Raw genomic sequence first — 13,497 nt, 5'->3', positions numbered from 1 at the left:
ATCAACAAACTGTCTCACCGACACATAGGCCAAATTCCCAAAAGACTCGAGGTGGAAGGAAAGGTGGAGTAGGATAGGGATGTGAGGAGGGGAAGAGAGGTGGAAGGACTGGAGAGAAGGGCGGGGAAGGGAGACGATGAGGATGAGGTGGAGGGGGCTGAGGGTTTTGAGGGGAAGGTAGTGGGAGAAAGTGAAGGGGTGAGGATGGAGGGGATGAGAGTGGGAGGAATGCTTGGTACTGCATTAACTGGTCTCCTCTGTTGTCTGCTCGTGGAGTCCGGTGAGGGATTCACTGACGTCCCAGAGTTTTTTGGCTAAGGCCTTGTCTCGTGCAGTTGGACAGGGCAGAGTGAGGGAGCAATCACTGTCAATGTACTTCCCACTCACACCCTCCATTTCCTCCGACACAGCACAGTAGATGGTGCTCACTGCCCCTTCCTCTGAGGACTGCAAGACAGAGAGTTTCGGAATGTCAAACAGCACATTGTCAAAGAAAGCAACTTCTGCAAGTATTCAGTTCAGAGAATCACAGAATTGTTACAGTGCAGAAGGAGTCCATTTGGCCCATTGAGTACATACCGGTCTGGATTGATGTTGCCTCCACTATACTATTATTGCATTCCAGACTCGCTGTGTGAAAAGGTTTTGCGCTCGTTTTGCTTTTGTTTCTTTTATCAGTCATTTTAAATCTGTGCCCTTTCATTCTCAAAGTCTAGGACACTATTATTTCTTAACAGCTCTCGCCACCTATCCAGCTATCAATGATCTAAGCACGTATACACCCAGGTCCCTCTCTCCTCTTAGTTATACCCTTTATTTTATACTGACTCTACATGTTCTTCCTGTCAAAATGAATCATCCCACAGTTCTCCATATTAAACTGTATCTGCCACCTATTCCCCCACCCCACCAACTTGTCTGTCTGCTTTTGAAAGTCTACATTCTCCTCGCCGCTCACAATCCTTACAAGTTTTGATTTGATTTAATTTATTATTGTCAAATGTATTGAGATACAGTGAAAAATAATGTTCCTTGTGCACGATACAGACAAAGCATAACATATACAGAGGAAGAATGAAAAGGGAAGGTGCAGAATATAGTGGTAGTTTTGTACTGTGTATTTAAACATGTTCCCTGGAACATTCCCGAAGAAAGGAAAGGATCCTAATACTGATCCCTGGGGAAATCCGTCACAAAACCTGGAAAAATATTGATGAACCACTGCTCTCTTTCCTCTCACTCATGCTGTGGAGATGCCGGTGTTGGACTGGGGTACACACAGTAAGGTGGCTCACAACACCAGGTTAAAGTCCAACATGTTTATTCGGTTGCACTTCTGGTAGCACAAGGTTTCGGAGCGCTGCTCCTTCATCACTCAGCCAATTCCATTTCCATGTTGTTACTGCCCCTTTTGGGCTATAACTTTGTGTGACACTGTATCAAATACTTCCTGCAAGTCCATGTACACCACATCAACTGCATTACCCTCATCAACCCTCCCTACTATCTCTGAATAGCCTACAACAAGTCAAACAAAATCCACGTTGGCTTTCCCTCACATTTGTCCATATGACTATTAATTCTGCTCTAAATTCTAATTTTAAGAAGTTTTCCCACCACCAAATTAAACTGACTGCTCTGTGGTTAATAACTGCCGTAAACACACCTTTTTTTTCATTTAATGTCTATTTTGTGTGCCTTACTTTTCCGTCTCCAAAGAACGTACCTTGACTATCCATTCTTCACCCAGTGAAGTTGGCTTTCCCCCTATTGATTATTTTCCTGGATTGCTTCTCACCCGTTTCTATAGTCAGCCAAAACATTATGATACAAGTTGGAAGATTAGTGCTGGGGTTTTGGGTTTAGAGAGGGAATGGGCCTGAGTATGATTCTCTGGTGGAGAGTCAGTGCGGACTCTTTTAGAAACATAGAAAAACTACAGCACAATACAGGCCCTTTGGCCCACAAAGTTGTGCCAAACATGTCTCTACCTTAGAGATTACAAGGCTTACCTATAACCCTCTATCTTACTAACTTCCATGAACTTATCTAAAAGTCTCTTAAAAGACCCTGTCGAATCCACTTCCACCACCGTTGCCGGCAGCCCATTCCACGCACCCACCACTCTCTGAGTGAAAAACCTACCCCTGACATCTCCTCTGTACCTACTCCCCAGCACCTTAAACCTGTGTCCTCTTGCAGCGACCATTTCAGCCCTGGGAAAAAGCCTCTGACAATCCACCCGATCCATACCTCTCATCATCTTATAAACCTCTATCAGATCACCTCTCATCCTTTGTCTCTCCAAGGAGAAAAGGCCGAGCTCTCTCAACCTATCCTCATAAGGCATGCTCCCCAATCCAGGCAACATCCTTGTAAATCTCCTCCTCACCCTTTCTATGGCTTCCACATCCTTCCTGTAATGAGGCGACCAGAGCAGAGTACTCCAAGTGGGGTCTGACCAGGCTCCTGTACAGCTGCAACATTATCTCCCGACTCCTAAACTCAATTCCTCGATTGATGAAGGCCAGTACACCATACACCTTCTTAACCACAACTTCAACCTGCAAGCTGCTTTGAGTGTCCAATGAACTCAGACCCCAAGATCGTTCTGATCTTCCACACTGCCAAGAGTCCTACCATTAATATTATATCCTGCCATCCTATTTGACCTGCCAAAATGAACCACTTTAAGAACATAAGAACATAAGAAATAGGAGCAGGAGTAGGCCAACTAGCCCTTCGAGGCTGCCCCGCCATTCAATAAGATCATGGCTGATCTGTCGCGGCTCAGTTCCACATTCCCGCCCTCACCCCATAACCCTTAATCCCCTCTCTTATCAAAAACCCATCAACCCGCGTCTTAAAAATATTTAGCGAGGTAGCCTCCACCACTTCAACAGGCAAAGAATTCCAGAGATTCACCACTCTTTGAGTGAAGAAGTTCCTCCTCAACTCCGTTCTAAACCGCCCCCCCTTTATCTTGAGGCTGTGCCCCCTAGTCCTACTATCCTTTCTGAGCGGGAAGAGTCTCTCCACCTCTATCCTATCCATCCCATTCATCATCTTATACGTCTCAATGAGATCTCCCCTCAATCTTCTAAACTCTAACGAGTACAAGCCTAATTCATTCAGCCTCTTCTCATAGCTCAACCCCCTCAACTCCGGCATCAGCCTAGTAAACCTCCTCTGCACTCCCTCCAAGGCCAAAATATCCTTGCGTAAGTACAGCGCCCAAAACTGCACACAGTACTCCAGCTGCGGCCTCACCAATGCCCTATACAGCCGCAGCAAGACCTCCCTACTTTTATATTCAATCCCCCTCGCTATGAAGGCCAGCGTCCCATTCGCCTTCCTGACCACCTGCTGCACCTGCAAGCTGGGTTTTTGCGACTCATGCACAAGGACCCCGAGGTCCCTCTGCACCGTCGCCTGCTGCAGTTTTTCTCCATGTAAGTAATAACCCTTCCTACCATTATTCCTACCAAAGTGGACCACCTCGCACTTGCCAACATTAAATTTAATTTGCCATTTCCTGGCCCATTCGCCCAGCCTATCTAGATCCTTCTGTAGACTCTCACCACCCTCCGCACAATTTGCCTTTCCACCAATTTTGGTGTCATCAGCAAATTTCGACACCCTACACTCGGTTCCCTCCTCCAGATCATCTATATAAATGGTAAATAGCTGAGGCCCCAGCACCGACCCCTGGGGCACTCCACTAGTCACCATCCGCCAATCCGAATAGCACCCATTGACCCCCACTCTCTGCCTCCTATTTGACAACCAATCCTCTATCCACGCTAACACCCTTCCCCCAACTCCATGCCCCCTGACCTTCTGCAATAACCTCTTGTGAGGTACCTTGTCAAACGCCTTCTGAAAATCAAGAAAGACCACATCCACCGGCTCTCCTCTATCCACCGCCCTAGACACATCCTCATAGAACTCCAGTAAATTTGTCAGACACGACTTCCCTTTAATGAAACCGTGCTGCGTCTGCTCTATCAAGCAGTTCGATTAGGTTTGATTTATTATCACATATTGGGACACAGTGAAAAGTATTGTTTCTTACGCACTATACAGACAAAGCATACTATTCATAAGATGCTCTCTTGGAGAGTTGCTATGGACTCGGTGGGCCGAATGATAATCTTAGCCAGGCCCTATTCCTGTAACCCCATATATTTTCCATGGCTAATCCCCCTAACCTACACACCTTGCAACATTAAGGCTTAACTTATCTTGACCAATCAACCTAACCTGAGCATCTTCGGGCTATGGGAGGAAACCCACACAGACACGGGGAGAATGTGCAAGCTCCACAGACAGTGACCCAAACTGGAATTGAACGCGTGTCCCTGGCGCTGTGAGGCAGCGGTGTCAGTGTGCCGGCGGTAAATTGATTAGACACCAGGACCAGATGTGATGTATGCAAAGTTACCGAGGGAAGTGAGAATGGAAATTGTGGCAGGGAGAAGGACAGGATAGGGTGCCGAATGTAATGTTACAGTCATACAGAGTTAGCATAGTGTTTTAAAAGTAGAACGAGAGTAAAAGATAGAATTAGAGGGTATACTGGGGAGAGCTCCCAAAGTGTCACCTCATTCTGGCACCATCTAGGCTATCTTAGACTCAATGGGCTGAATGGTTTCCTTCTGCACAATTTTTGAATGGTGAAAATGACCTTTCTATCTGGAGGTCTGGAATACAAGGGGTGGGGAGGAGTCACACTTCAGGTGTACAAAGCCCAATGCCCCCCCCCCACCCCCCCCTCCCAGGTGAGGCCACACCTGGAGCACTGTGAACATTTCTGTCCAACACCCCTCCAGAAGTTAGAGTAATGTGATCAGAATGATACCCTGGCTCTAAGGGTTGAGTTATGAGGACAGATTTCACAAACTAGGCTTGTACTCGTTAGAGTTTAGAAGAATGAGGGGAGATCTCATTGAGACGTATAAGATGATGAATGGGATGGATAGGATAGAGGTGGAAAGACTCTTCCCGCTCAAAAAAGACAGTAGGACTAGGGGGCACAGCCTCAAGATAAAGGGGGGGCGGTTCAGAACGGAGTTGAGGAGGAACTTCTTCACTCAAAGGGTGGTGAATCTCTGGAATTCTCTGCCCGTTGAAGTGGTGGAGGCTGCCTCGCTAAATATTTTTAAGAAGCGGGTTGATGGGTTTTTGATAAGAGAAGGGATTAAGGGTTATGGGGAGAGGGCGGGAAAGTGGAACTGAGCCACGACAGATCAGCCATGATCTTATTGAATGGCGGGGCAGGCTCGAAGGGCCAGATGGCCTACTCCTGCTCCTATTTCTTATGTTCTTATGTTCTTATGTTCTTAAACCTTCTCAAGGGCAATTAGGCTTGGGCAATAAATGCTAAAAGAAATCCCACAACACCAGCTTAAAGTCCAACAGGTTTATCTGTAGCAAATGCCACAAGCTTTCGGAACAGGCTGTCCCTTCGTCAGGTGGGTGAGAGTTCTGGTCTGGATCCAAATCAGCGTTCCAAAAGCTTGTGGCGTTTGCTACAAATAAACCTATTGGACTTTAAGCTGGTAGGATGAGACTTCTTTCTGTTTTTACCCCAGTCCAACGCTGGCATCTCCACATCAATAAAGGCTGGCCAACGACACCTGTGTCCCACAAATCAATAAGAAAAAATGGGAACTCAGACTAAGAGTTTCATCAAAGTTATCAAAATATTAAGGGGAACTGATAGAATAACTGAAAACTGCTTCTACCAGAGGGGGAGTCTGGGATGAGGGGACAGAAAGTAAAAATTAGACCGAGATCTTTCTGGAATAAAATCAGGAAAGATTTCCACACAGGAAGAATGGTATAAGTCTATTCTTAGTCTAAAATCTGAGATCAATAGATTTTTGTCAATCAATGGTATTAAGGGATTTTTAAAATTCCTTCATGGGATGTGGGCACCACTGGTGAGGCCAAAATTTACTACCCATCCCTAGTTGCCCTTGAACTGAATGGCTTTCTAGGCCAATTCAGAGGGCAGTTGAGCTGTGGATCTGGAGTCATATGTAGGCCAGACCGGGGTAAGGACAGCAGATTTCCTTCCCTAAAGGACATTAGTGAACCAGTTGGGTGTTTTTAACGACAGTCAGTGAAAGTATCTCGTTTACTATTAGAGAGATGTTAACCTGGGCCTCTGGATTGCTAGGCCAGTGATATTATCAGGAAAAGATATAGTCTGCCATAGTCCCAGGTGACCATAGGCTGATGTTACCTGTCAGAGGGAAAGATGATCAGTGGTGATTTATCCTGAGGATCACCACACTTCAGCCGAGGGGCAAGGGTGGGAAATAAATAGCCTCGGCTGGTACAGGAATCGAACCCACACTTTTGGCATTGCTCTGCATCACTGACCAGCTGTCCAGCCAAGTGAGCGAAGCCAAGCCACAAGCTTCCACAACGAGCTGATGTGATATTACCACAATGTCACTGTCTTCCAACCAACGGGGTAATACTGGGTTCAATCACAGATCAGCCATGATTTCATTGTGATGCTGAACAGGCTAAGCAGCTAACTCCACACCCAATGTCCCCGAGTGCTTTGGGGCACCATGAGGCTGGAATAGATTGTACAGAACGACAACTCTTTGCAGTCACAGGGACTACCACTGTGCAAACAGAACTGCCATCAGCACATTTACCCAATGGCCGAGTGGGCTCTGACCTTGAAAAAGAAGAATCCAATCAGGTTGAAGAGAATTCTTATCAGGAGATTGTAGTTCCTCATAATCTCAGACATTACCAATCCTGGGTGAACAGCAGTCACTGTCACAGCTAGAGAGACACAGACACAGTGTAAATACAGTCCCACAGAGCAAACACAGTACCACAGAGCAGACACGGTGCAAACACAGTCCCACAGAGCAGACACGGTGCAAACACAGTCCCACAGAGCAGACACGGTGTAAACACAGTCCCACAGAGCAGACACAGTGCAAACACAGTCCCACAGAGCAGACACGGTGTAAACACAGTCCCACAGAGCAGACGCGGTGTAAACACAGTCCCACAGAGCAGACGCAGTGTAAACACAGTCCCACAGAGCAGACGCAGTGTAAACACAGTCCCACAGAGCAGGCGCAGTGTAAATACAGTCCCACAGAGCAGACACAGTGCAAACACAGTCTCACAGAGCAGACACGGTGTAAACACAGTCCCACAGAGCAGACGCAGTGTAAACACAGTCCCACAGAGCAGGCGCAGTGTAAATACAGTCCCACAGAGCAGACACAGTGCAAACACAGTCTCACAGAGCAGACACAGTGTAAACACAGTCCCACAGAGCAGACACAGTGCAAACACAGTCCCACAGAGCAGACACAGTGTAAACACAGTCCCACACAGCAGACACAATGTAAACACACTCCCACAGAGCAGACACAGTATAAACACAGTCCATAGAGCAGACATGGTGTAAACACAGTCCCACAGAGCAGACACGGTGTAAACACAGTTCCACAGAGCAGACACAGTGAAAACACAGTCCGACAGAGCAGACACAGTGTAAACACAGTCCCACAGAGCAGACACAGTGAAAACACAGTCCCACAGAGCAGACACAGTATAAACACAATCCCACAGAGCAGACACAGTGTAAACACAATCCCACAGAGCAGACACAGTGTAAACACAGTCCCACAGAGCAGGCAGAGTGTAAATACAGTCCCACAGAGAAGACACAGTGTAAACACAATCCCACAGAGCAGACACAGTGTAAACACAGTCCCACAGAGCAGGCACAGTGTAAACACAGTCCCACAGAGAAGACACGGTGTAAACACAATCCCACAGAGCAGACACAGTGTAAACACAGTCCCACAGAGCAGGCACAGTGTAAACACAGTCCCACAGAGCAGGCATACTGTAAACGCAGTCCCATAGAGCAGACAACGTGTAAACACAGTCCCACAGAGCAGGCACACTGTAAACACAGTCCCATAGCACTCTGAGAGAGAGCAAGGGAATCTCTCTAGTGAAGCGAACATCTCCAGTCAGTCAGAGAACCTCACCGACATTGGGCCTGGGCCTCCAGAGAGAGAGAGCATTCTGTCCAATGGAGTTTTACTGTGATACTGATGGCTCCTTGTTGCCTATTTGCAAATAAAGTGACCAGGCCACTTCAAAGGTTTCACAGTACACAGACAGGAATGAAGATCTTTAACAGAAAGCTGCCCTAGATCACCATCACAGAAACGTCAATGCAATGATGATGTAAACCTACTTGTGACATGAATAAATCAATAAATAAGAGTGATCTCCACTTTTCCCATGGCTAATGGGGACTCACCAGCCATCAGGCCACATTTGAAGGGAGAGTCGTGAGATTAACCCATCCACCCACCCCCCCCCACCCCAGTACAAGCTCACCCAACTCCCACGTCCTTTGTGGGACCCTCCCCCTCTGCGGGCTGGCAGTGGCAGGGGGCACTCAGGCACAGAACTTACCTCCTTGCACCACGTCCCCCTCTGAGCCCAAGGCACCAGGTCCACTTTTGTCAGGGCTTGTACTACCTGGCACTCACCAGCTTTCCCACTGGGGCTGGGGGGAGAGGAGAGGGGTGGGTGGTGGGTGGTGGGGGCAGCAACATTTTGGGGCAGTGGGTGGGATGGAGCATCCTGCCTTAAACCTGGTAATAGGGTGCCAATTTGTTTTTAAATGTATTCATGAGGGGCCTGCCCGTTTGGGGAGGGGTGGGCAGGGAGAATTGAACAGGCTTGGCACCCAGTGTAATTCCCATTTTGGCCCAGTTCAACAGACCGAAGCGAAAGCTGCCTGCAGCTAATGGGAGCAGAGAAGCTCTGTGTGCAGTTTTGGTCACCGCACTTACGCAAGGATATTTTGGCCTTGAGGAAGTGCAGAGGAGGTTCACTGGGCTGATACCGGAGATGAGGGGGTTGGACTATGAAGAGAGGCTGAATAGACTGGGTCTGTACTCGTTGGAGTTTAGAAGGATGAGGGGGGATCTTATAGAGATGTATAAGATAATGAAGGGGATGGATAGGGTAGAGGTAGAGAGATTCTTCCCGCTTAGAAAGGATAGCAGGACTAGAGGGCACAGCCTCAAGATAAGTGGGGGGGGGCAGTTTAGATCGAAGTTGAGGAGGAACTTCTTCACTCAAAGGGTGGTGAATCTCTGGAATTCTCTGCCCGTTGAAGTGGTGGAGGCTGCCTCGCTAAATATATTTAAGTCACGGGTAGATAGGTTTCTGATAGACAAGGGAATTAAGGGTTATGGGGAGAAAGCAGGAAAGTGGAACTGAGCCACTTCAGATCAGCCATGATCTTATTGAATGGCGGGGCAGGCTCGAAGGGCTAGATGGCCTACTCCTGCTCCTATTTCTTATGTTCTTACGTTCTTAATCAAGGTGGGAAAATCCAGAAATACAATCTTACTGCAGCTGGACTACTTACAATCATTACAATATTCATCACTGCTCTCGCCCAATGGCCAGACAGACCTATGAAGTTGAGGAGGAGGTTCATTTTTTTCCCAAGAGTTTGGAAAAGGGAGGGGTACTGATGATTCTGGGCTGTTTAACATGAATCTGAATGTAGTTTATAGGCTAGAAACCCAATTCAACCCCCTCCTGTCATGCTCCTTTCCCCCTACAACCCCACCCACCGCACCCCCCACCCCCCCCAACCCCTGCCAGAAGTCCCACAGGGACCAAAACAGTACAGTACTATATCCGTGTGCCCCTCTGCCAGGCTACAGAGGGAGCGTCTCCATGAGATCTGGGGGTTGGGTGGGCTTGGGCTGAGGGCAAGGTGTTAATCTCTGGATTCTCCTCCAGGCTCCAGTCCAAAGATGTGCAGGTTAGGTTGATTGGCCATGCTAAGAAATTGCCCCTTAGTGTCTAGGGATGCGTAGGTTAGAGGGATTAGTGGGCATAGTATGTTGGGATATGGGGATAGGGCCTGGGTGGGATTGTGTTCGTGCAGACTCGATGGTCTTTCTGCACTGTAGGGTTCTATGATTCTCTGATTCTATGACTGGGCGGGGGGGGGCGGTCTCGTGATTGGATTTCCCCTTCTTGACCTGGGAAACATTGAAATCACTCAGCATGGTGATCTCAGGCAACTCCTGTTAAAAAAATCTTTAGTATCGTCTGTGTTCTGTAAAACACTTGAAATAGCCTGGTCACATTAATATCCCATCCCCTGAACATCTGAAAAACCTTCACAATCACAGCAGCACTCCATTCTACAGGAGGGATTGTCCTTCATTGATTCCAGAAACCCCAGTGTGACCAGACCCCTTTGAAGTTTTCTGATTGACAGGAGAGGTCAGTTTCATGAGGGAGACTTCCCCCTTTCCAGCTTGAATGAGCTGCAGCTTCTGCCTGGCCTCTTTGAACTGCTTTGATTGACAGAAGGCTGTCAGTTCCACTTACAGTAAAAAGTCTGACAACACCAGGTTTAAGTCCAACCCATTTATTTGATAGTAAACTCACAAGCTTTCGAGGTTAAGCCCTTCTTCAGGTGAATGGAGAGTTCTGGCCTCAGACAGAGCATATAAAGCACAGACAGAACTCTCCATTCACCTGACGAAGAGCTTAATCTCGAAAGCTTGTGAGTTAACTATCAAATAAATCGGTTGGACTTAAACCTGGTGTTGTCAGACTTCTTACTGTGTTTACCCCAGTCCAACGCCGGCATCTCCACATCATCAGTTCCACTTACTCCATTAGAGTTCATTCATGTACTGACCTTCACTCTGTGGAGTTTTACAAGGCTGTTTGATTGACAGCCCAAATCACATCAAAGTTCTTGGAATGCTGTCGGGACAGTTTCCTTGAACAGTATGTAATGGAACCTACGAGGGAGCGAGCTATCTTAGATCTGGTGTTGTGTAACGAGGCAGGTAGAATTAGGGATCTTCTTGTGAGGGATCCTCTTGGGATGAGTGATCACTGTATAGTTGAATTTCTGATGCAGATGGAGGATGAGAAAGTAGGGTCCCAAACCTGTGTCCTCTGTTTGAACAGAGGGGAGTACGATAGGATGAGAGAGGAATTGGCGAACGTAGATTGGGGGCGCAGATTGGTCGGTAGGATGGCTGAGGAACAGTGGAGGATTTTTAAGGAGATCTTTTTCGGTGCTCAGCAGAAATATATCCCGATGGTAAAGAAGGAATGTAGGAGAAGGGATAACCAGCCGTGGTTATCAAAGGAAATAAAGGAGAGTATTAAATTAAAAGCTGACACATTCAGAGTGGCTAAAAATAGTGCGCGATTGGGAAAGATTTAAAAAACAACAAAGAATGACTAAGAAAACAATAAAGAAAGGAAAGATAGAGTATGAGCCAAACTAGCTCTAAATATAAAAAAGGACAGTAAGAGTTTTTACAAATATATAAAGAGGAGGAGGCTGGCTAGAGTGAATGTTGGACCCTTGGAGGAAGAGAGGGGGGATTTAGCGGTGGGTAACGAGGAAATGGCTGAGACTTTAAATAAGTTTTTTGTGTCGGTCTTCATGGTGGAGGACACAAATAGCTTACCAAATATTAAAGATAGAGGGATGGTAGGAAATGAGGTCCTTAATACAATTACTGTTACTAGAGAGGTAGTGCTTGGTAGACTAATGGGACTGAAGGTAGACAAGTCCCCAGGACCGGATGGAATGCATCCCAGGATTCTGAAGGAAATGGCAGAGGTGATAGTGGATGCCTTAGTGATTATTTACCAAAATTCGCTGGACTCTGGGGAAGTGCCGGAAGATTGGAAAACGGCTAATGTTACACCGCTGTTTTAAAAAGGTAGCAGACAAAAGGCAGGGAATTATAGGTCGGTTAGTTTAACATCTGTAGTTGGAAAAATGCTAGAATCCGTCATCAAAGAAGAAATAGCAAGACACCGAGAAAAGAATGGTTTGATTGAGCAGACGCAGCACGGATTTGTGAAGGGGAAGTCGTGTTTAACAAATTTATTGGATTTCTATGAAGATGTGACTAGCGCGGTAGACAGAGGGTAACCGGTGGATGTGGTGTTTTTAGGTTTCCAGAAGGTGTTTGATAAGGTGCCTCACAAAAGGTTGCTGCAGAAGGTTAGGGTGCACGGAGTTGGGGGTAAGGTGTTAGCTTGGAGAGAGGATTGGCTGTCTAATAGGAAGCAGAGAGTTGGAATCAATGGGTGCTTTTCTGGTTGGCAGTTGGTGACTAGTGGAGTGCCGCAAGGATCGGTGCTGGGGCCTCAGCTATTTACCATTTACATTGATGATCTGGAGGAAGGAGCTGAGTGTCGGGTGACGAAATTTGCTGATGACACGAAGATGAGTGGAAAAGCAAATTGTGCGGAGGGTGTGGAAAGTCTGCAGAGGGATCTGGATAGACTGAGCGAGTGGACGAGGACCTGGCAGATGGAGGACAATGTTAGCAAGTGTGAGGTTATCCACTTTGGTAGAAATAATAGTAGGAGGGATTATTATTTAAAAGACGAAAAGCTGCAGCATGCTACGGTGCAGAGGGACCTGGGGGTCCTTGTGCACGAGTCGCAAAAACCCAGTCTGCAGGTGCAGCAGGTGATCAAGAAGGCGAATGGGATGTTGGCCTTTATAGCAAGGGGGATAGAATGAGGGGAGATCTCATTGAGACGTATAAGATGATGAATGGGATGGATAGGATCGAGGTGGAAAGACTCTTCCCGCTCAAAAAAGACAGTAGGACTAGGGGGCACAGCCTCAAGATAAAAGGGGGGCGGTTCAGAACGGAGTTGAGGAGGAACTTCTTCACTCAAAGGGTGGTGAATCTCTGGAATTCTCTGCCCGTTAAAGTGGTGGAGGCTGCCTCGCTAAATATTTTTAAGACGCGGGTTGATGGGTTTTTGATAGGAGAGGGGATTAAGGGTTATGGGGAGAGGGCGGGAAAGTGGAACTGAGCAGCGACAGATCAGCCATGATCTTATTGAATGGCAGGGCAGGCTCGAGGGGCTGGATGGCCTACTCCTGCTCCTATTTCTTATTTCCTATTTCCTATTTCCTATTTCTTATTTCCTATTCCTTATAATATAAAAGCAGGGAGGTCTTGCTGCAGCTGTACAGGGCACTGGTGAGGCCGCAGCTGGAGTACTGTGTGCAGTTTTGGTCGCCGCACCTGCGCAAGGATATTTTGGCCTTGGAGGGAGTGCAGAAGAGGTTTACTAGGCTGATACTGGAGATGAGGGGGTTAGCCTATGAAGAGAGATTGAATAGACTGGGTCTGTACTTGTTGGAGTTTAGAAGGCTGAGGGGGAATCTTATAGAGACTTACAAACTAATGAAGGGGCTCGATAGGATAGAGGTACAGAGATTCTTCCCGTTCAGAAAGGATAGCAGAACTAGAGGGCACAGCCTCAAAATAAGTGGGGGGGGGTGCGCAGTTTAGCTCGGAGTTGAGGAAGAACTTCTTCACTCAAAGGGTGGTGAATCTCTGGAATTCTCTGCCCATTGAAGTGGTGGAGGCTATCTCGCTGAATATATTTAAA

General features: G+C 47.2%; 1 protein-coding gene across 1 annotated transcript in view; it reads right to left on the bottom strand.

Annotated features, from left to right (window-relative positions):
- Positions 1-243: 243 nt before the first annotated feature.
- The window catches only part of LOC145348513 (retinol dehydrogenase 11-like), a 36,507-nt gene continuing 23,253 nt past the window's right edge, over positions 244-13,497 (bottom strand). The window contains exons 5-6 of the mRNA XM_080196703.1: positions 6,701-6,810; positions 244-447 (exon numbers count right to left, since the gene is read on the bottom strand). Of these exons, the coding sequence (XP_080052829.1) occupies positions 244-447; positions 6,701-6,810 (314 nt within the window). The remainder of the gene's footprint in view (positions 448-6,700; positions 6,811-13,497) is intronic.

The sequence above is a fragment of the Carcharhinus amblyrhynchos genome, chromosome 1 (assembly GCF_965287045.1).
Source record: "Carcharhinus amblyrhynchos chromosome 1, sCarAmb.v2.hapA, whole genome shotgun sequence".
NCBI classification, from domain to species: Eukaryota; Metazoa; Chordata; class Chondrichthyes; order Carcharhiniformes; family Carcharhinidae; genus Carcharhinus; species Carcharhinus amblyrhynchos.
Note: the sequence above shows the minus strand (reverse complement) of the source record. Positions and strands in the feature narration are given on the sequence as shown.